General features: G+C 36.6%; 3 protein-coding genes and 1 pseudogene across 5 annotated transcripts; 1 reads left to right on the forward strand and 3 right to left on the reverse strand.

The window, feature by feature from the left end:
• Nucleotides 1-3709: 3709 nt before the first annotated feature.
• Nucleotides 3710-5608, reverse strand: LOC117612238 (protein ALP1-like). Its single transcript, XM_034341003.1, has one exon. The coding sequence runs from the start codon at nucleotides 5432-5434 to the stop codon at nucleotides 4094-4096; it is 1341 nt and encodes a 446-aa protein (XP_034196894.1). The 5' UTR covers nucleotides 5435-5608; the 3' UTR covers nucleotides 3710-4093.
• A 1143-nt stretch (nucleotides 5609-6751) lies between these two features.
• LOC117638139 (zinc finger protein ZOP1-like) lies at nucleotides 6752-12120 on the forward strand. 3 transcript variants are annotated; one of them, XR_004587275.1, is made up of 7 exons: nucleotides 6752-6923; nucleotides 7502-7702; nucleotides 8113-8203; nucleotides 9145-9240; nucleotides 9342-9754; nucleotides 11009-11131; nucleotides 11222-11650. XR_004587275.1 is itself a non-coding variant. In XM_034373247.1 (6 exons), the coding sequence occupies exons 1-5, from the start codon at nucleotides 6915-6917 to the stop codon at nucleotides 9704-9706; spliced, it is 762 nt and encodes a 253-aa protein (XP_034229138.1). In that variant the 5' UTR covers nucleotides 6760-6914; the 3' UTR covers nucleotides 9707-9754; nucleotides 11009-11558. The 3 variants fall into 3 exon arrangements, 1 of the variants encoding a protein (XP_034229138.1); XR_004587274.1 differs by lacking the exon at nucleotides 11222-11650 and adding an exon at nucleotides 11717-12120 and having other exon boundaries at nucleotides 6760-6923; XM_034373247.1 differs by having other exon boundaries at nucleotides 6760-6923; nucleotides 11009-11558.
• A 3792-nt stretch (nucleotides 12121-15912) lies between these two features.
• Nucleotides 15913-17465, reverse strand: LOC117637294. Its single transcript, XM_034372146.1, has one exon. It carries the CDS (start codon nucleotides 17311-17313, stop codon nucleotides 16114-16116), a length of 1200 nt encoding a protein of 399 aa, XP_034228037.1. The 5' UTR covers nucleotides 17314-17465; the 3' UTR covers nucleotides 15913-16113.
• Nucleotides 17466-22575: 5110 nt separating this feature from the next.
• Nucleotides 22576-23309, reverse strand: LOC117638495 (annotated as a pseudogene).
• Between the last annotated feature and the right edge of the window lie 209 nt (nucleotides 23310-23518).

Here is a 23518-nt window from a genome sequence, read left to right on the forward strand (position 1 = left end):
TCGCTAAAAGGGATTTTCCTTGTAGTGACACTTAAAACAACTATTCTTAATATAAACTTGATCTTGGGTAATTACAATGTATGTCTTATTACAATATTGTAAGGGAAGCCAAAAGAAAAACTTAAAAAGCATAAACTTAACAAACTCTTCATACACTTTGCATCTAATAATTGTTGAGCACTGTGTGAATCTATACACACTTTCAAGCTATTCGTGGGCAAGAGCTGTTTCAACCTACATAAATGACTCCTTACTCACAAAGGCAAAAGCAAAGAAAGAAGGAGAAACCTGTATAGGAGTTGTTGCAGGTTGCACTATCCTAATATTAGTAAGTAAACAGTGGCTTATGCAATGCAGTTTCTGTTTTATCCAATGCAGTTTCCAACCTAGTTTATGATATATCTTGTTTTTGAACTGTGCAGTTCCTACTATGTGAGATGACAAATATCATACAACCAATCATTTCAAGGTGAAAGAAACTCCTGCAATTCATAAATGGAGTCTTTTGAACTCCACACAAGATTCAACCGAATCAAGGACTTAAATGACATAGAGGTATGCAATTTATCGCATGTTCTATTTTAATGTATCTTGACTATGAATTTATGCTAAATTGTTCTCTTTGTACAGGGTATTTTCAAAACCTCTAAAAGCAAAAAACTACCAGAAAAGAGGGAGACCTTGTCGACAAGGTAATTAGAATTTGTATACAGTGGCTTATGCATTGTAGTTTCTGTTTTCTGCATGCAATGCAGTGTCCATTTCCTGCAATGCAATTTCCGTCGTATCCAATGCAGTTTCTAAATCATTCTCATTGTACAAGGTACTTTCAAAATCTATAAAAAGCAAAAAACTACCAAAGCAAAAGACGACCCTGTTGACAAGCTAATTAGAATCTGTAAACAGTGGCTTATGCATTGCAGTTTCCGTTTTCTATAATGCAGTTTCCGTTTTATCCAATGCAGTTTCTAATTAGTTTCCTTTTGCAAAAAAAGAACAAAAACAAAAAACCAAAAAACCAAAAAAACAAAGATGATGAAGGAGAACAAAGAGAAGTAGATGAAGTAGCTGGATAAGAAAAACCTGATGATGACGATCAGACTCTAGAATTAAAAGAGATTAGAAAATAAAAGGTTTGAGATTAGAGCTGGGAAAGAACCTATTGGAATTCATGACCTCTTGGTGAAGTCCATGACAGCCTAAATCAACTACCGCCAACACCAAGATCCTAGTTTTGTTTGCCCAAAAAACTTAAAACTATAGAAGGATGAAATTAATAAAGACAGTGAGAAGAAAATGATGAAAATGTGGGATATATTTATCCAAGCATGAAAGAGATCAAACGAGCTGGAAGAGGAGTTGGCAACACACAAAGAGAAATTAAATGATGAAGAATATGTGTCTGCTACTATGATATTGGAATCTACAATTCATCTTCAAGAAATACAAAATCTGAAAAAGAGGATTGCACAATTGGAAGGCAAGGAACCTCATATTGACGCGGAGCCGAGTGCCAAGAAAATGAAGATTCAAGAAAAGTACAAGGCATAAATTGAAAACATGTTCTCGGACCCAACAATCTTTGAAATAGAGCGGGATCTGCTTACAACATAACCAGTTGAAGAGAAAGAAGAAGAGAAGAAGAAACAAGAAGAAGACAAAGAAGAAGAGAAGAAGCAACAAGAAGGGAAAGAAGAAGAGAAGCAAGATGCTCCAACACCTGATGTTCCTACAAGAATACAAAGGCTGAAGAACAGAGAAAGAAAGAGACGTCAAGCATGTTGCTATAAGTACGATAAAAATAAGCAACCAAAAAAAAAAAAAGGCGGCAAAAAAGGATAATGAAGAATTACCACAATTCAAGTTTATCTCTCCAGAGGAGCCAACAACACAAGAGGAACCTGAAAATCAGATGGAGTATGCAACTACTGCAGTTCAAGTTTCTTTTTTTTTCTGTTTTCTGGAATGCAATTTCTGTTTTAATGCCTAGTAAAGATACTTAATGGGATTGAGAATAAAATGATTTCTACAAGTTGAGAGTAGAAAGCAAGGCGATGGGATAAAATAAATAAAAATGGGGTTTTGAGGGTTTTGTGGACTCTGAGATTTTTGAAGAAAAAGAAGAAAAGTAGATATCCTTTTGGTTAAAAAAAAAGTTTTTTATTTTATTTTTAATTTTGATAGGGCCAGTTTTGCATTGTTGTGCTGTGAAAATAATCATTGTCAGATTTGCTATGAGAGAAAGCGGTTTGGCGTTTGGTAAACTTTTTGTTAAAAGTGTTGGTGGTACCGATTCCCTCATAATCAGAAAATCATAATCATTAAACTCAACACATCTTCGAAACTGATTCTTGCATAATCAGAAAATGAAAGCACCTTATTAATTGTTTTCCCTTATAACTTTCTCTCACAGTAATTTTTAACAATAAGTGATTTTCTCATAGTTTACCAAACGGGTTAGACTTCCCAAAATTTTTAAAAAATCACTTCTCGCCTCAAATAAACAATGTCAAACATGCACCAATGTTGAATATGATTGAATATGGTGAGTATGGTGTACTTACTAAAATCATATTCAATATATCCTTCTTGGTCATTTTATATTAGAGTAAATGAGTAATTCAACAAATAATTTAGTAGTGTGGTATGTTCAGTTAATTTTAAAATTCGTTTAGCAACACTCAAATTTAATCGTGCGGGTTTCGAATTGTGTATCGGGTCGTGTCAGAAATTGCTACCCCTATTGAGAAGCTAAGGTATGTGGATTTCAAGATTCTTTTGATTAGATTTGAAAAATTACTTGTGCAACTATTTAGTTTGTTTCATGAAAAAGATTTGAAAGAAACGCTGATATGGTACTATCCCTCCCTGAGACCAAAAAAAAAATTGACAGCTACACATAACATGCCAGTTCTGTGATCAATCTCGTGAGAGCGATGTTGTATCCAGCGGTTGTATGATTCTTATTTTCCAATAATAGACTGCTCAGGTCTTAACCCATACACCAAACTTGGTCTGGGATAAACGCTGGCTTGGTTACCTTTGCAGAGCTTCTGTATCCTCACCAGAGTTCTGCTTGCATTCTTCTTCCAGTAATTTGTCTCAGCTGTCCTTTTAATTTCTGTGATGGAAACATATGAACTTCGAGCAACCACAAGTCTACGGAAATTTCCATGAATCCAGCGCCAAACAATTCTCTTCCTTCTGTAGCAACTTCATCATCTCCATACTCATAAAAGAACAAATGTCTTACCAATGTCACCCGAGTTGGAACTCAGAACCTTGAACTCTCCTACCCTTAAATAGCTATGCTTCACTAGCTCAACCAATTATTGACCTGAATTTAGGATTTAAGGCAGCTCACTGTAACTGCTGTTAGTCATGGAAAATTCAAATCTCAAAAGAGTAATGTTGCTGGCAATGGCATTCCTTTCGACTAGCACTTCTTTATGTAACTGGCCATTGCCAGTGTAACTTTACAACAAGGCACAAGCATGGAACATATATTTTATCTGAGAGTTTGGCAATACCTGAACCTGAAGAGGAAGGGAGAGGCCAAGAAAACAATCATGCAATTACTGAGCCTGGAACTTTCTTGGACAGTCAATTTAGCTGATTTAAGCCAGAATAACATTTTCAAAAAGAATTTTTTTCATGAGAAAATGCTAGCAACTAACCCATTACAGTGGATCAAAATGCACCAAAGAAGTACTCTCATAACTATGATAATTTTCAATAGCAACATTGCAATGTTAAGAAGTACAAGATTGTAGGTACACAGATTTCCTTCCAAATCGACATAAAACCACAATGGCTACTAATCCCCCCCTCACCAGGCCCTGCTAAATACAGAGATGAGAATGCAACGCTATTCATAAAACACTAGTGAATTTCCACTTTTTCTACCAATCTTGTGATTTTCATTACCATGTCAGTTGGTCCCAGCAACTATATGACAGTCATTACATATTAGCTTAATCCAAGTTCTACATCCTACACCTAAAAGGAAGAATAAAGATAACAATCAAAAGGACATCCTTACATAGAAATAAAGAAGGGTTAAGAAGCCATCCCTTCACTGAGGAAACGTGTCCTATCTCGACGAAAGCCTCTGATGCAAATCATCAGCCAATGCTTGCCTCAAGCTTTCCCCAAAGTAGTAAAACGACTTCTCACTGTCAAGCACCCTCGGTGGCGCCCCACTCTCATCAGGGTCCTTCCAGAGCTCCGGTTCAGGCTCTCTCGCAATCTGGCACAAATTATGCAACACACAACAAGCAACAATTGTCTGGGGCACATGATTAAGACCCACATTGAGGTCCTGCAGAATCTTCCACCTACCTTTCAGCAATCCAATTGCTTCAACCACAACAGACCTTCCCTTCATAAGCATTCCATCGAACAGGTTCTGTGCAGGAGTTCCCATCCCATTTGGGGAAAAGGGCGTCAACAAAAAAGACAGCAAGGGATAGCACCAGTCCCCAACAATGTAAGGCCTCACATGGTGACCCCTCACATTGATCACCTTATCCCAAACAATGTCACCAGAAGTCAGCCTATTATACAAAAGACTATCTCTAAAATGGGTTGCGTCGTCTGTGCCTCCTGGAGCTTTAACACACACATCCCAGAAGATTTTCTTGTGATCAGCCACAACTTCAAGCAAAACCGAAGGGTACCCATATTTGCATTTGTAGTTTCCAGGCAAGTTGTGCTTGTGGAGCTTGATTGGGCTTCCGTCAATGGCGCCACACATGTTGGGAAGCGATGTGAGCTCCTCGAAAGCCTGGGTGGTCTCGATGAGTCTGCGGCGAGAGACCGGGATCTTGATGAACTCCGGGTAGAGCTTGGTGGCGAGGAGGCGGGTGACCATGTTGGTGATCTTGGAGACGAGGTAAGGGTCGAGGGAGTAGCGGGAGGCGAGGGTTTGCGCGGAGAAGCCATGGGAGAGGCGGGAGAGGACCATGGCGACGGCGTAGTCGGAAGGGAGGGAGAGGTTGGAGAGGGCGATGTGAGGCCGGAGCTTCTCGACGACGGTGGTGAAGACGGGGTAGGAGAGGCCGTAGAGGGAACGCCACTGGGCGTCGCGGAGAGGGGCTTCGAGGGACCAGATGTGCTCGGTGGCGAGGGCTCGGAAGGCGGAGACGGACATGGCGGAGGCGGTGGTGGAGGAGGCGCCGCCGGAGGTTGAGGCGGTCGCGGTGGAAGGTTTGGGGCGGGAGGTGGCGATGAAGGAGAGGACGGAGGCGATGGTGAAGAAGAGGAGAGGGGCGGCGGAGGAAGAGGTGAGGAGAGAGGTTGGGGTGGAGGAGGAGGAAGAGGAGGTGGGGGAGGGGGAGGAGGTGGTGGTGGTAGAGAGGAGGGAGGTTGTTGGGTCGATGGAGTTGTGGAGGTGGAGGAGATTTGAGAGCATTAGCAAAAACGATTCATCCATTTTTCTTTTTTCTTGGTTCTTGGGTTCAGGGTTTGTGTTTAATCTCCTGTTCTTGGGTTCTCTCAGAAGCTTCTTGGACTGAAGAAAGAAGAGGATCTGCTGCAGAAGGAAGATAGGAAATGGAGAATTGGGGTTTTGAACTTCGGAGTTGGAGTCAAATTAGATCATTTTCAACTGAACTGGTGAATTTGAGCAAAATCATTGTTTGAGAATTTTTAATTTTGTCTTTTTTTTCATGTTTGGTCAGATCGAATTATTGAGTTTGAGCCCAATTGCAGATATTTATGTCTGCTCAATCCAGGCTGACTTTTTGAATGGACTGGGCTGAAGCTCATAGCCAAAGGTTAAAAAGGGCCGGAGTGAACTTATACCCATTTTGCAATTTTTTTTTAAACCAGAACCCATTTTGCATTTTCATCCTGAATTTCAATAATAATTGATGTCGTCCTCTAATTAGGTCGTGCATTGTTCTCCAATTATAAATGTTGATATTTATGATTGTATTAACAATGATATTATGTTTAGGTTCATGTTTAGATTAATAGACCAAGGCAAGTGTGCCTGTCCTTATGTACCATAATTTCATCTCCTTTCGTATAGATTATAGTATTTTATACTCAAAAGACTATCGTTTGTATAAATAAAAAAGCGTTGTTCACTTTCAAGGTTACGGAGAAGGGAGATGCTGGATAGGCTTGCAAAATTGGACTAAGCTTGGTGGGCAAGCCCAAGCCTAACTAGTCTTCTAGGCTATGGACTGGCCCAGTCTGATATTATGGTCAAGCTCAACCCAGTATGTTATGTACATGGTAGAGCTTGGACCTAAACTTTTAAGCCCATAAGTAGAGCAGTCTGACCCGATAATTAAGTTAATAAATAATATATTTATATAATAAGCTAATATCAATTATAGAAAATTAGTTAAATACTCACTCCTAGACATAGTTCTATAAAGAAATCGTATACCATTTAATGTATATAAACACACCCAAAATAAACCTTAAAAGAGACAACTTTTGGTTTTTGGATTCATTGTCTACGTTGGATTATGGTTTTGCCCTTTTGATTTGAATTTTGAGAAACCAAAACTCGCAAGCAGGACAGGAATGTCTTTAAAATTACGTTAGTGACCTCATAACTGAAACATGTTTGTCTGCGATAGGCTTAGAAGAACTTTGCTGGTCTGAAGAAAATAAAAAATTATGAATACCTATTCCTACAAAAATAGTAAAGGCCCAATAAGAATAATTGGCCGAGTGGGCCTGTAAAATAATGACCGACTCAAAACGTCGTCGGAGTTACAAAACCCGGGAAACCGAGTTTCCGTGTCCGCTCCGCGAGATAGAGATACCCTTTTAATTTTATTTTGGGCGCAGAATTTCTTCGAACAGTTTTCATAGCTGCAAAGCTCCGATCTTTGCCCTAACGGTCTGATTTTGGGGTTGCCTCCCATCAGCATCAGAACCACAAATTCGCCACCATGACTGAGGTATCGTCCGCCGGAACTTCTGTAGTTTCATTCAATTTTGATAATCACTTGCAAAAACAATAGCTTTTCTTGATTTTATTGCTTTTTGTTCTTCTATAATTTGAAAGGCTTAATTGCATTGTATGTATGAGTGTATGAATATGGAAATTCAAGACCTGACCTGGGTTCATGACTAATTAGCTAAACCCAACTACTTAAGTGACAAGATGTCACTGGGCTTCTTGTTCTTGCCATGATTATAGTTATGGCTCCATTGAGACCCATTTGATGCTAATAGCAAATAATCTCTGCTGCTCATGATGCGATCCCAGCACGTTTGTTGGGATTTGGGAAAGAAAGAAGGCAATTTTTGCTCTGGAAGTTTGTTTGATTTTCACAAACATGGTGTTAGTGTAGTTTCTGACTTTCTTCTAAAAAGGACTCTCTTTTTTTCAATCTTCATTACTTTGCAAGATAGTTTTCTTCTCTTTAAATTTTGCATACAATTCGTTTTGATTTCAGTGATTTTCCTGTCTGCTGACTCCGACTGATGCCTTTTACATTAGTCTTTGTAACTTTTTCTTTTTCTCTATTTGCAGTATTGGGTTAGCCAGGGCAACAAATGGTGTGACTTCTGCAAAATCTACATATCAAACAACCCTTCTAGCATTAGAAATCATGAGCTTGGTCAGCGTCACAAGGATAATGTTGCTAAGAAGCTTGCTGATATGCGAAAAGAGAAAGTTGCAAAAGAGAAGGAAGAAAAAGAAGCAGAACGTGCCCTTCTGCAAATTGAAGCAGTGAGTATTCAAAGGTCATTTCAAAGTTATAAATAGCTTACAACAGTAGTGCATTTACTCCACTAATGGAAGTTCAGTTTATTATTGTAATTCTTTGATGGTAGTTCCTCTCCCATTTAATACACCAGTTAAATTTACTCCTTGCCTTGTTCTCATCAATACTGCCACTTTGTTAGCAACCCAGGAGTAACTGTTAACTATTCAAAATTTCAAGCCTAATTATATTTACGGAAGACATTAGAATGGCCAATCGGAATTTAAAAAGAAATTGAGCACAGAAATTTCCCCCACTCTATCTTGTTATGGATTCCAATTTATTGTTCAAAATTTTCAGATTTAGGTTTATTGAAAGAGAAAGTCTTCTCTCCTATGAGACACTGACATAAGCAATTTTCCCTAAATGTTTACAGAAAGCTAAGCGCAGCTACCAAAAGGATGTGGCAAGCTTTCAGGAGGCTAGAGATGCCCGGGCATTCGATGTTGAAGATGATGGTCAAGAGAGTAAGTACTGGAAATTTGCGTTTCCAGCATTGTTTCAATGTTAGAGCTGCACCATACTTGCAAGCTTTGGAATAAAGCCTATATAATTACACCTCAAGCACGTTGCAGCACATATTGTTGTTTGCACTCACTTTGGAGAACCCCATCCTAAAATTAATTTTGACAATCTGTTGCCTTTTTTTTCCTGGTCAAAAGTGTAGTTTATTCACCTTAGCCATATGGCTTCTAGTCCAAAAATATATTGTAGGTGGGAGTAGGGCTGTTAAATAGGTGAGAACCTTACTTACAGCTCAACTACTTGGGCGACTCATTAAGGACATTTTTTATTCTTTTTAAGTTGAGACAATAGAACAATCAGGCTACGTTTATAAACTTTATCCCTCACCACGCTAAGCTTGAAAAACTCTGCTGACTTAGGTTCCTTACAGCTGATGTAAGCGTAATATGATGATGCCATAAAGCCTTTTACCAAAGAAAGCAGTCTACAATGGAGAAAGAAGAAAGGCAGACATGGTTCATTACAAGGCTAATAAGATTATCTTTTTCCCCTTCTTCTTTTTAATTCTTTTTTCTAGTAAGCAGAAGCCCAAATTGCATTTTCAAATTTGGGATTTTGATCAAGAGAGGAAGACATTATGCTAGTAAGTTCTGAAAATGGGTTAGAATGAACTAGACATGTTACGAGAAATGTGTTTTCAGGTTTGATCTCTTGCCACACTTGTCCGGTTTGGTAGTTGGCCGAGCAAATCAGATTCTTCCAAAAATTAAATTCCAAAAAAGTATGCCTTTCGGGGAGGTGGTTTATGAATATTATTTGTTAGTTAATAAATGGGCCCTTTATTGCTATTTGAAGAAGCATGCCTTTTTGGTGATTGATGAGTATTTCTTATTTCAACTCCATTATTTACTATTAAAACTGATTCAGCTCCGATTGATGACAGAATGGCAGTATAACAGTACGTCTGGTTATTACTACAATCAAAGTAACGGCTTTTACTATGATGCGAATTCAGGTTTCTACTATTCTGACGCTATAGGTATTGACTCACTGCCCTTCTATTTTAATTATTGTGTTGGCTTAATAATTCTTTCAGAATATATGTTGTAGTTGGTATATTTACATGAAGAAACACAACAGGAAAGTGGGTGGCACAGGAAGAGGCATATGCGAACCCGCAGTTTTTATCAAATGCTGGATATAAAGAATCCATTTTGAAAAGGCCAGGGTCAACTTCAGGGGCAGGACCAGCTACAGAAAACAAAGGTGCTGATAAATCTCAAAATGGGCCTCCACCTGGGCCAGTGGTCTCAGCTTCTTTAAACCCTATGAGATCTGTTAAAGGTGCTCGTTCGTCGGTTTCTGTTGGAAAGAGAAAGAGGCAAGAGGAGAAGCCAAGGGCTATATCCGCACAAGAAGCAGCTGCACTTAAAGCGAGGGAGGCTGCAAGGAAGAGAGTTGAAGAGAGAGAGAAACCATTACTTGGTCTTTACCGGCCGCAGTGATTTGGCTGCTCAAGCAAGTTCATATCCTTAAGGACCTTAACACAAAGGGTATGCTTTGAGTTTTACTTCTTTCTTAATTATTCGATTATTTTAGTCTAACTTCCAGCATATAAGTATGCTACTGGGTATGCTGCCTTGAGTGGTTGCTTTATTGAGCTAAAATCTTTCTCCCATCCCCTTCTCTCCCTTGTCATTCTATTCAGTATGGTCCTCTGCATGTTCTGATTTTCATGATGAAAGGTGTGGGAATTAGGATACTGTTGATGTATTCTAGCGTGTTTATTAATTTGGTCAGTGTTTTTAAAGGTGTTTCTAATGCAAGCCTCATAGGGAGGTGAGAGTCGCAAGACCTAACTGCCTGAGGGGTTTAGGTGTTCAGTGATCTGCCAGACTATCGTTATATTCCAGAGGTGTATGCCTCAGGAATAAGGCACGCTATCGAAAATTACAATTGTGCAAAACCTATTTACCCCCAAATCAACCCATCCCTACCTCCACCCCTGGTGGCAATTGTCTTTTTGTCGGAAACCCTTTCGTCAGCAGTATTGTTGATTTACCTACTGTGAGAAGAATCATTGGCATACCTGCAATTTTTTTTTCTTTTATATCCAATCACATTGCGTATACATTATGTGCATGATTCTTCTAATTTTTAGTTTTAAAACTTCTCAACGTTGGTTGCACAGTTGATGTTTTTCGCTTTTTGGCACTGAAAAAATGTTCGACCAATTTTTTGAAACAGTATAGTTATTGTAGAGGGGGAATGTAAAAGAGTAGTAATGAAATGCCAGGCTGTCATTTCATTAGATTGGCAAGTGCCATTAAAATTTCCAAGTAGGACAAGTGGATGGGAAAAGGGATGCACAGAGGCTCAAAAAATTGGCTCACAAAGTCACTCTAGACATAGATGAGATAGCAAGATGTTAAATGAGGTAACGAGCATGCAATACTGTGTCCCAATAAATGAGGTAACAAGCACGCAATAGTGTGTCCTATTGCTTATCAATCAATGATGGAGTTAGTGGTGTCGCAATCTCATAGTCTGCAGATATTTTTCAGGATTGAGGGTACTGATAATTGCACAGTTTGGATTTTGGAGCCACATGTTGTGGGATGTGTGGATTTTCTAAATATCCAACTTCTTAATGTTGAAATCATTGCAGGAATTAAAATGACATACTGCATAACTTAAATGGGGAAAAATTATTTATCCATATATTGTTATTAGAAAGGAAAGCTGGTTTATGGACTTAAATTAATATATCTTGTATTTTGATACATGTAATTGGAATTATTTTGCAGAAGTCACGAAGACTTTTGAATGCAACAACTCATTTTATGCAATGGCTGGTCCTAAGTTGTTGGTTATGTGATCTCGCGTTACATTTCGATTGCCAAAAATTGCTTGCTGGCATTGCAAATTTGGTGAGTAGCAGTACCTGATATGTTAATTTGTACAATTTGTTGCGAGCTTATTGAATGGTGGGTTTCATTATGAAAGATGTTAATTATTAGGTTCTTCAAAATGATGGGTGTCTGAGCCTTCTTCAATGTGCAACTGCTGGACAATTAGGGTGAAAGTAATCTCATATCTCTAGTACTTCTATTTTTCTTTTACTTCCAACATATGAATATGGCCGATGTAATTCTAGTTTCATTTTTCAACGAGGAACGTTATCATAACAAAGTATTTATGAGCTGATATTGGCTCGCAGGTGTGTAGTGTAGTAGTTAAATGTTAGTTTTTGTTAAGCTCTTGTATGACGTTTAGCGTATAGAAATATTAATGAATGTTGTAACTGAGCATGAAATACGGATACCAAGTACATGACTACGTAGTCTTTGTTATTGAGTTCTGATGTTGAGCACATGATTTTATGAGGTTATGATGGGGCTACGTAGAGCACCCATTTGGTAAAGTTGTAAAAATGCAATACTGTCAAATCTGCTGCGTTTTATGGTCTTTAACTCGGAACTCCTAAACCATATATCTCTTTTCATTTTTTTCAGGTGCCTCTTGGAACCACATTAATATGTTGTTAATTGAAAATGCTCTATTGTTAGGCGTGCAAGCAAACCATCAATTTGAGTTATTGATAATGTGTGTTCTTGTTTGAACTTGGGGTCCAAATTGATAGTTTGGTAATACAGTTTGATCAGAGAGCATCGCGTAACGTTCACATTCTTGGGATGTAAGATGTCTCAGCCCAGCTAATTCGAATATTTTGGCTTCGCTTCGGGCATTTTTAAAGGAGTTTTTGTTACATTTCCAAGTGATGCCCATTATTTCTTGGAAAGAGATGATGTTCTAGACATCTGTTTCTCAACACCTTTACATGTCCAGAGAAGGAAGTGAATATTGTCTTAGAACCTAATGGCCAGAAAATTACTAATTTATGTTTCTCTTGTAATTTGACTGAGGCATGAACTTTTTACGTTCAACAAAATTTCAACTCAGTTATACCACTTTTACGTCAATGTTATTGGGGAGCTAGAACCCGTGGACGACGGGATTGGGGTCTTGAGTCAATAACCCTTCCGAATGCAACGTGTGTCCATTTCTGTTTGTCCTCACTATAAATCATGATAAATGCCAGAATGTGAACTGTCTGCCATTGTTGAACATACAACTCATTTCCCATGTCGATCCACAAACCCTTTACCACATCAAAAGATGAATAAATAAAACTCTATACAGATACATTTCTCAACCACAAGACTTTGAATTGCTTGAGAGAGAGATAGCCATTTAATATATGAAGGAATTTAGGGTTCCAACTACCACTTTGCTGTTCGCACGTGGTATTTTATTTTCTCTGTGTGACTTGGTCGTCGCTGTGACTTGGAAAAGGTCGTAGATTTCGGCCAAGAATAAAAAGACTAAAAACACGAGGGGAATGAAAATAATAATAACTTAATAAATACTAAACCTATTGAGGGGTTTTGGGGACTTTAAGTCAACAAGGTGGTCCGAAGCCCGTGTTCGGCTTTCTTTGTACATCTGGGGCTGCTGGTTCATAGTACATACACAAACTGTCAGATCAAACGCGGGGGTTAGAGCTTGACACTTCACAATTACAACTCCTTTTTAACGTCTCTGTCCTTCGTTGGACCTCAAGGTTTTCTTAAATTTGGCTATACTCGATCAATAATGCAATCACGCTTCATGTTTTTACATTATTGGTCGATGATAGTAATAAATACGCTTCGAATCTTCCTCTCTTTAAATCAAAAAAATTAAAATTAATTTAGACAATTGTTTGTATATATATATATACCCAATCACATTTTATCAGTTTAATAAGCTAAACATTTTTGTTACATGCTTATTACCTTTTTTCTTTCGTTTTCTATATAATATAAAGGACTAAACCAACAGAGCAGAGGTGGCTTCTTTTTCTCTTCTTCATTCACAAAGTCACTTTTGACTCTTTTCAACTTTGTTCAATACTTTATCCTTCATTCCAAATGCTTTTCACCTGACCACAACCATGCTCACTCACTCTTGGAATTTGAAGGTAAAATATTTCTTCTTTCTACGAAGAAAAAATTCAACAGAGTCCAAAACCTGTGTCCTTTTTTCCAAGTTATAATATATCAACATATATATAAAAAGAAGCACAGTTTAGACACGAAAACCATATATGAGTAAATAAACCAAAGAGTTCCTCTCTTTTTTTACCAAAGATGTCGTGCCCCATCTTACCAATTCCAACTATGACGAAGCAGAAACGGAAAATTTCATTCATAACTATAATTATTGGCAACAATAATGCAATGCGGCCATGGATGATAAACAAAAATTGTCACCAACCAACCACCATGTATACTTGGTACCTTCAAGATCATCATATCATGATCTAGATATTTATCATTTTTGTCATCATCAACCGATATAATATGAGATTAGGGTTATAATGTACATGATGCAGCATCCCATTATCGCATCAACCCCATGCTCCTCTTTTTCCTCACTTTTTCTTTCACTCTGCAAACCAAAGTAACCATAATTATAGGATTTTATGTGGGTCTCCCTCCGTAATAGACAAAACTATTCTTTCAATAAAGCTAGGTTATGCATGCATGGCTTGTTGCCCTTCTTTAACCAACAAGAGCATTGGGAATCTATAAAAAGTAGAGTTTTACAATGAAGAACGATATAGACAGTTACTCACGCGCGCATTATATCAACGATTTAAATTTAGAACTTTTTCATAAAATGCTTAATGGCTTATGCTCACCTATCCAACAATATGTATCCTGTTTGACTTATAATTAGGTGATGCATGGTTGATAGAGACATTAGCTAGCTTAGAGTTCGTTTGATAAAGTTTTTATCTTATCTTTTTCTTTTTCTATTATTAAATCGAGAGAAAAGAGGTGAGCGAGGGAGGAAGGAGAAGAGATAGAACGATTTTCAAAATAGAAATTAGAAATCAATTCCAATGATCATAATTGTTTCATCTAATTCTTGATTCCAATATAGTAAAGGGTGAATGAGTAACCATTAGGATGTGAGCCAATACTATATTGTATTATATTTTAATATTCCTCCTCAACCCTCATGTAGGATCGGTCTTCAAATATATAAATTGTGCCTAATACTATAATATGCAGAAAGAAAAAAAAGAAATTGTTAATTAGTGCAGGGATCTTGTGGAGTTGCATCACTACAAGTGATCACTTGTACTGCATTATAGGGTTTTTTTAATAAAGAATTTATAGTTTTTTCCCGATAAAAGATGACAGTCGGGATTTGAACTTCCTTTTCTAGCATTAGAAAGAACAGTACCATTAAACTATAAGTTAGTCGACAAGATTCTCATAACCTTAACTTTTGAGTCTAATTAAGTTTGTTAATTTATCAATATTCTTATAAATTTAAAATATATGAGTCTAACAATTAGAACCTTTCTAAGGAAAAAGTAGCCAAAATTATGTGCTGAAATATAAAATTCTTACACAAGTGATCATATTTTCTCATTGTTTGAAACTTCAAGTACAGTAGTACACTAGTGACACCTAATTAATTTTGTTGGATTGCTTAGGCAAAGCACATGCATGGGCCTAACACATTAAACAGGAACCCCCCTTGTTCATCATTGCAGGTTGTGTGGTGATTACGAATTTATGGTTGAAATTCGACAGGAATATCGAAAAGGAAAAGGATTTTTTATGTACCAGTTTTGTTTTATTTTTAAATAATTGAATGATTCTCTACCTTTTGCTTGATTATTGGTGGCAAAACCGAATTAGACAACTTTACACTGTAAACATTACTGCTATAATGATTACACATCCCAACAATGATTACGGTGTGGAAAATCTTTTTCTTTTGATCCACCCATGTGTCTGTGTGCTGCTTATATCCATCCACCGTCCTTCATCTATTTTCTTATGTAAGTTTATTATTAAATAGAAGATTGGGATTTACCACATTGTCCTATCATTTGCAAATGTTAATAGCTTATAAGTGAAGGGAGACTGCTTGACTCATTCCTTACAAGGAGATATTTTTCATTTATGTGAATCACAGTTTGACGCATACATAAAAAGAAAAATTTATGCACACATGTAACATTGCTATTGACAGGAATGTAGGAGTTTCTACTGACATAGTAAGAAGGGAAGTGTTTTCCTAAGTAAAGAAGGGTTAGTCAAAATTATAATGTTAATATTGTTCCGTCTTTTAACTTATGATTATGATATTGATAAGAAAAATATCACGGGACTAAGAGTTAGAGTTAGCAATTAATAGTTTATTACGAAGGTAAATGTTTATATAAATCTTAGGAATTGCATTTACTACTTTAATTTTGTGTTGTTTTGCAAGAGGAAAATTAGGTGGTTTTCATGCATCATGCATTCAAATCGAAAGTGAAAGGGCATGGACAATGAAAAAAGGAAAGTGGGATGGTGACATCTTTAGTTTCTGTTTTCTTCTTTTTCCTTCCCTTTAATTCAAACTAGACAAATACTCTTCAATAACGTTAGAGGTGCTCTTTCCTATATCATATATGTCGGTAAATCATTCATTGCCATTCCAAGAGCCCTCATAAGATATATATATATATTTTTTTTTGTAACTGAAAAAACAGATATATTTTCTATGAATGAACTCAAAGTGACATGTAATTGGACATGATTAAGGAGAGGAGAGAAAAAAAAATTAGTTTCATAATTGTTCCCCAACCAAACACAAAACGTCGCTTGTAATTTAATCTCTTGTATATATATGTTTGATACAATTCGATTCCATTTCTTGTGATAGAGACACCACACATATGCCCCAACAATCAAATAATCCAACCAAGATCATCAACCATACGAGCAAAACTCAAACATCCACATCCCACAACAAAGAAATTTGAACCCAAAAAAAAAAATATCTACGGCTACAGATTGAGTCATGATCTGCACCCTCCACCACGTGTCAAAGACCCAAAAGCCCCTCTGGAAATCTCATGCAACCCGGGGTTGAACCCCAAGCAACCCAAGAGACCATGCTTGTACGGCAAGAAGGTCTTCCTTCTCATCTCCTCCGTAACCGCCCGGTTCGCGGTGTAATGCAACTCGTGAGGCGAAACCGGCCCTTTCCTCCTCGAGCTCACTGACCCCACGCTGTCGGTGGACCGAAAACTCGAGTTCTTCACATCCTCCGCAATACTACTGCTACTTTTCTTGGGTGACAGCATCGCGTACTTTCTCAACGGGTCTTTTCCAGTTGTGGCTCGGCCTTCTGATGCGCTTCGAAACAACAAAAGATCTTTCAATTTCCACTTTCTACTTACTTTCGATGAAGAGAACGAGATCGCTGACAAAAATGAAGAATATGCTGAAGATGTGGAGGCCTTGTTGGAGTTGGTTGTTGATGAAGAAGCTGTCTTGTCTTCTTCGATGTCGAACATGACGTCCGACACGCGCAGGGGAGACAAAGATCTGGTACCCTTTTTACGCACGGAAGGAGATCTTTCTCTTCCCCGCCTTTCTTCTTGATTTCCGTATTCATACTCGTTCTTTCGGGTCTCATTCATCGCGGCAGCGAAAGGATCATCATGAGCCTGATGGTCCTTTCGGTGATGCCGCGGGGATAGTACTCCCTGAACCAATTTCTTTCCTTGGGAAAGTCTCGACGCTCTTGGAGACGGTGACCTCGGGGAAAAACCGGAGGGACCTGGCTCATCAGCTCCATTGCTCCCAACTTGTAAGCGAGGAGGGGGTTTCAGAGGCCGGATCTTGCCGCCGTCGAAGAGCTCGTCCGCCGGCAAGGAAGCCTTCTCCAACTGCCCACTAAAATCAAACTCAAAATCCTCCTCAAGATGATGACTATGATCACCATTAATGGTAGCTCTGGACTTGGGAATTCCGGGCTTCTCTTCCCACTTGAAAGGGATTGAAGAGGCTGAAAGTCTTGGACCGTTTTCGCCGGAGAGGTCGTTGAAGTGGCTGTAGAAGGAAGAGGCCCGGGTGGGGCTGGTGGGTGCGCTGAAGAAATAGTTGCCAAATCGAGTGGGGCTTGAAGGAGCAGTCATGTAGGGGGATGAGCAGGCGCTGCTGTCGAAGTTGAAGTCCACAGGGGGCACTGGGTGAGCCACTTGTATCTCCATGACTGGTTGAGCTGAAGAGCTTAAGCTCTGGTTTTTGGGGGTTGGGGATTTAAGGTTAGAGAAACAGTGAGAGAGTATTGGGATATATAGGAAGTTTAAGAGTGAGAGGAGAGAAGATGAGAGGAAAGAGAGGGGAAGGAGGATAGTGGGAGAAGATTGACTAAATGACTAGAGTTGAGTCTAGAGAGAAGATTGGTCATAGACGCCAACTTTATATATAAATCAACTCACTCTTCCATCTGTAGCATTTATTGTTCTATTTTCTCTGGTCCATCTCCATGTGTGGGTGGGTTTTGCCTTGCTTGGTTTGTTATCCCTCATTTAGTACCCTCTCTCTCTCTCCCTCTCTCTCTGTTGGATTTAACTAACTTTTGTTTCCGAATTAGAAAAAGGAAAGAAAAATCGATGTCAATAAATAAAAGGAAATATGTTGTTTGGAATTGACCATCAACTTACAATACTTGGGATATTGTGGATATTTTGTAATACGAATAAAATATCAATAATGTATTAGGTATTGCAAAGTGATATTTTATACTAACCAAATACTTTTATCAATGAAATTGTTAATATGTAGCACACATTAAGATTGTTTAGTTTAGACCATGATAAGTGGCAGATAGTGTAACAATCAGAAACTGTTGAGTTTTTTTAAAAAATTAGGATATTTTTTCACAGTATTTAATTTATGTGGTACGGATAGATCACATGAAGTGAAGTATACGTATGATTTTCAAGAAATAGATTATGTAACTAATTCGATGGTTTGTATAGACAATAAGGTGTTGCTTGTATTCTTTTTAATGATTTTAGTATGGTCATTGTAGATATGTTTTGTTGGTATAATTTGTGACTTTCCTTGCACACTATGGATTCTCATATTAATTGTAATTGAATTTTATTTATTTATGATTTTCTAATGTGAATAGAATTATGAGTTACTACTTTCCTTGGCCTACAATGATTACTTGTATTATAAATACGGCGTATTATAAAAAGAAGAATATATAGAATATTTTCACAAACAATATTTTCTCATATTTTAGTATGTTTGTCTTCACCTTAGGTATTTTTTTAAGTTAGAAACAAGTCATCTCTAAAAACTAAATCTATGTCTTAGCAGGCCAGAGCTGAGAACGTTAAGTTGTCAGCATACATTATCTTACAAAGAAATGAGATTATTAATTTGGTGCATGCATAAGGGCGGCCAATTACGTGGCCTCTTGTTTTTGGATTATTTCGTTGAAGGTCTTTAGGAAGCTTTAAAGGGCATGTTGCTTATAAAATTGACAGACGACGGCGATTTTTGAGAAGGTCAGCCACATACATTGCTCTCAGCTGAGATCATATATAATATTGACAGAGATGAGAGATGGGTATAGTGTTGGATTTAGTGGCAAACAAGGTTTAATCTGCGGCAGTGATTTGCTTGTTTTGGCTGGAAAAAAATACAAAAAAACAATGTAATTTTGGGTTGCCAATTTGGTAACTTAGGCACCACGTTCATTGTCATCAGGCAAAACTCTTAAGCTGACAAGTAAACAAGTCCTATGGCTAGTATATTTTTGATCATTTGCGAAATGTCAAAAGAACGCGTATTCACAACAAACCAACTATCTTGTTAATGGGATATAGTTCAGTTGGTTGAGCCCTTTCACCTCCAGTCACATGAACAAATGTTCAAAACCTCCAGACATCCCCTCTCCCTCAATCGCTCATCTTGTCAAGTTCTATTACTCTCTATTGAGCAAGTAAATTTTCAATACAATTTTTTTAAGAATAAAATGTAAATTCAATAGTACTAGAGTTTAAAAAAAAGGTCAATAGCTTTTTATAAATTATAATATTTCTATCGAATTTTGGCACCATTATGTCTTATTTCCAATTTATAATTTTTCACGTAGCCTTTTACGTTTGTAGATTTTGGGTAAATTAGAGGAGAGGTCCTTTTTGCGAACAAGATTTCCCCACTAGTGGTAAAGATGTTGACTTTTGGGACCTCCTTCTCCAGTGCTTGGATTATTCACTTAGATTTTCGACCATTTTGCATCAAATCAACAAAACATGTCGGGGCACACATTTATATGATGAAATGTGTTCCTTTTTATATTTTTATTTCTTTATACATTTTTTTATACCAAAAAAAAAAAACTCAAAACTCATATTAATAAGTGAATTTCTTTCTCACATAGATTGCCCTATCCCCAAAAAAAAAATTATATACATATAAGTTTAATAGATTTAGCACAATAATTACTTGTGAAATATTTATCCAGTGAAATAATATTTTCACTTCCAACTAGTTGCCAATTGGCAATCAGTGATGGGATGGGATACTGTCACAATCACATTAACATGATAGGATTTTATCCGGTTTGACATGCGTATATAGGTGGGATTATTTATTCACGCCAACCGTCCAAATAAAATATACAAACCTCGATGCCTTGTTAAAGAAAAAAAACATTCTTTACTGTTAGATTATCTTGAAATAGTTGATAAATATGAATATTTCCAATTTCATTCACTTACACTTTATTTTATAACTAAAAAAGAAATGTAAGTGAATAAAATTTGAGTGAGAAAATCATTACTCCTTTTTTAAACACTAATTATACGTATAATAGAGCAAATGATGTGCACAATGGCGGACATATTAAGGCGCAAGGAGGTGCAGCTTCTCATCTCACCGGAAAAATCATTGTAGGTGCTTCAAATTGCCCATTTGTTCAACTGGCGTACATATTATCTTATTTTCATTTTCAAAGTAAACGTCTTTGTTCTTTTACTTTCATTTATTTTTATATTACTCCATTTATTTAAGTTTACAGTGTAAATAAAGAAGTATCCCCCATTTAGATTCAAATAAAAATACTAAAAAATCAAATTCTCACCAAATCAAAATATAAAGAATCGATTTTAGTGCAAAATACGATTTATGCTAAAAATGACGGCTCATTAAGTCAATATATACTTCATAATAAAATCCCATAAAATCAAGTTTTCTTATTTGATGTGTAAGGAATAAAAGCCGTCAAAAATTATCTTGAGAAAATGATTATTCTGAAAAACCATTTTTCATACTTAGTCAATATTGTACTTCCACTAAAAAATTTCTAGGTTCGCCAGTGGACGTGTATAGATGATTGTCAACCGTAAATATAAGTAGATTTCAAAATACATCAACTATCCCATGTGAACCGTTATAGTATAACTCTATATAATAATCATACAATTTTCACTTGTTACAGACACGTTTTAACAACCTCATCATCTAGAACATGAGAATACATCAAATAAGATGGCTACGATTACATCACTGCTTTGTATTGTAAGCATAAAATCCATAATAGTTGCTTGCTTGCAGAAGTTGAAGATTATGCAATGTCAACTATATGTCATAGTCAATAGGCTCATCATCACGGACAAGGATTACAAGCACCCATTGGGAAGAGTGTTAAAATTTTTATAAAAAAAATTAACAAAAAAGAAAACATTCTAACGTTCACAATGCCACTGCCTCTCGTTTATTTTGACATTTGAAAATCGCTCTCAATGACATGTGAGTTGTGCCCAAAGTCTTAAACACTCTTTTGTCCTATTAAGGATTAGCCCATCAAGTCCACTAGGGACTAAAAGAAATATAAGATTATCGTTAATTATCTCTTGTACTTCTTTGCATTTGCATGTTGAGATCGGTTATCTACATTTGAACTAGTTTACAATACAATACCACATATAAATTTGTAATCTAAAAAAAGTCATCCAATTTGGCCAAGGACATATATATATATATACACATTCTGATTCGGATGTCCACACGTTATTATCATGTAAATTCTATTGTAAATAACTAGAAAAGCAAAGAGAGATAGTATAAAATACATGACGTCTGCACGATAATAACGTCTGAATGTCTGCATAATAGAATTTTGTATATATAAGCAAAAAAATTCATTTAAGACATGTCCATGCACCTCAACCAATTAAATAATATATATATATATATATATATAGTCAATGATTAATCTTTGATATGTGGTTTGTTTTCCTACTCATTTAGTACCCTTCTCTTCTCTAAAAAAAATTGTTTCCGAACAAGAAAAACAAAAACAAAAACAAAATTGATGCCAATAAATGAAAGGAAAATGTTGTTTGGAATTGGGCACCAATTTACATAACTTGGGATTGTGGATATTTTGTAACACAAACACATTACTGATAAAATATCAATAATGTGTTGTGTATTGTGAGTTGATATTTTGTAACAGCCAGCCAATTACTTTTATCAATGAAATTGTGTTTAGACCTAGATTATTTCGACCTTTGGGTGGGCCCAGTTTTAAAACAGAAGGAGTGGGGCCTTCAGGAGTATTTGAAATTAGGAGTGAGTTAGGCCCAGTCTGTGTCATGAAGAGGATCAGGCCCAGTTACATAAAGGTTTAAAGATTTGGCCCACACTTAAAAGGAGGATGATGACATTGCCCAAGGTGCTACCGAGCCAAAAAAAATAAAAATAAAAAAGGTGTTGCTGATCGCGCAGCTTGCTTGCCGAGCATCACCAATTACTGGGGGGTGGTATTCAATTAGGATTCTACGTTTAAAAAGATTTTGTTTAAGTGCTAGATTTCATAGAACTTGATGGAACTTTAGATTTCGTATAGAACTTGATAGACTTTAAGAATATTTCTATATAATTTTTTTAATAAACTTTCTTAAGATTTGTATGGCTTTTATTCCAGACTTCTCTAATTTCTTTAACATTTTTAAAAAAAAACGAATGCTAAGAGCCAACTAATTAGTCACGCCTACAACTAATTAGTCATTAATAGCCAACTGGTAATCTCGATAATATTGACAGCCACATGAATAGTATTCAGAAAAGAAGGTGAGAAAATGAGATATGCATACAAAAATTCAACTTCGTCCTCCAAAAGATAAGCAAGCGTGCATGAATGCCACAACAAAACAATCAAACCTCAGTTAATTTAAATATAAAACATTATGCACTGATGTTCAAATGTTCTAATACTTGATTTGTACCAAGATTACACTTATGTTAGTTGAACAACATGAAATAAAATTTTAAACAACATGAAATAAAGGCCCAAATTCATAACATATTTTCCTTGAACAACATGAAATAATAATAAAAAATTAAAAAATTAAAATTAACGAAAAACAAAATTTATGAGAAATATAGTGACAAATGTATTACAAATTTGAAAGAAAAGTTTAAGGAAAATATTTAACTTTCATTCATTATCCTTGATTCTCATTGTTTTCATTGTGCCTAGCATCTCTCCACATATCCAAAGCTATAACAACTCTCCATTCATTAGCATTCTGTCGTTGTTGTTCTTGTGTTTGGAAAACTAGTTCAAGATCCCCTTCATTAACCGGTAATGATGAAGATGGAGAAGATTCCTTCTCCAATTCAATAGGAAATTCGTCATATCTACACTCTTTTCAAAAAAAGTTGTGTAGTCCTACACAAGCTAACACTATTTATGTTTGTGTCGTACATGGGAATGGAGGTGCATACTTGAAAATTGTAAATCGTGACTTAAATATACCAAATATCCTCTCAATGACATTCCTTAAGGACGAATGACAAAGATTGAACAACTCAACTTCATTTGCAGGTGCACGACCTTAACCATCAAACTCTTGGAGATGATATTGAACACCTCGAAATGAAGCCAAAAATTGGCGTCGATTTGGAAATCAACAATCTATTAAGAAAAATTTACCTGATAATAGATTACACATATGTTAAATCCAATGTATGACCTAATGTAAACTATAAATGAAAAAGAATTAAAAATACCTTGTGGCACTTTATATCCATTCCTCCTTGTTAAAGCATCTTGTAGTACTCTTGAATCGTGAGCTGAGCCCTCCCACCCACTAAGGACATATATGAATTCCAAATCAAAGTTACAAGCTGCTAATATATTTTTCTCTAATAATACTGCATAACTTTCGAGACACATTAGGATACATTCTATAGCTTTCTTGGAAATGCTCAAAATCGTCATTCAATACATGATGTATATAATTATATCCTTTCATAGTAATTGCTCGCCGGGTTAATGGACGTTCAATATTTTCACTATGCATCATAATTTCACAATTAGTGGCCTGAAAGGGTAAGGATGAAGAAGAATGTCCGAGTGGTGGATCTTGGTGTGGTGGTTCATTA

This window comes from Prunus dulcis, chromosome 8 (assembly GCF_902201215.1).
Source record: "Prunus dulcis chromosome 8, ALMONDv2, whole genome shotgun sequence".
Lineage (NCBI taxonomy): Eukaryota > Viridiplantae > Streptophyta > Magnoliopsida > Rosales > Rosaceae > Prunus > Prunus dulcis.

Coding starts and splice junctions, on each gene's coding strand:
- LOC117612238 (XM_034341003.1), bottom strand. CDS start 5,434: ATGGATGAATCGTTTTTGCTAATGCTCTCAAATCTCCTCCACCTCCAC.
- LOC117638139 (XM_034373247.1), top strand. Junction 8,204..9,144: donor TGAAGATGATGGTCAAGAGA/GTAAGTACTGGA, acceptor GATTGATGACAG/AATGGCAGTATAACAGTACG. Junction 9,241..9,341: donor CTACTATTCTGACGCTATAG/GTATTGACTCAC, acceptor GAAACACAACAG/GAAAGTGGGTGGCACAGGAA.
- LOC117637294 (XM_034372146.1), bottom strand. CDS start 17,313: ATGGAGATACAAGTGGCTCACCCAGTGCCCCCTGTGGACTTCAACTTC.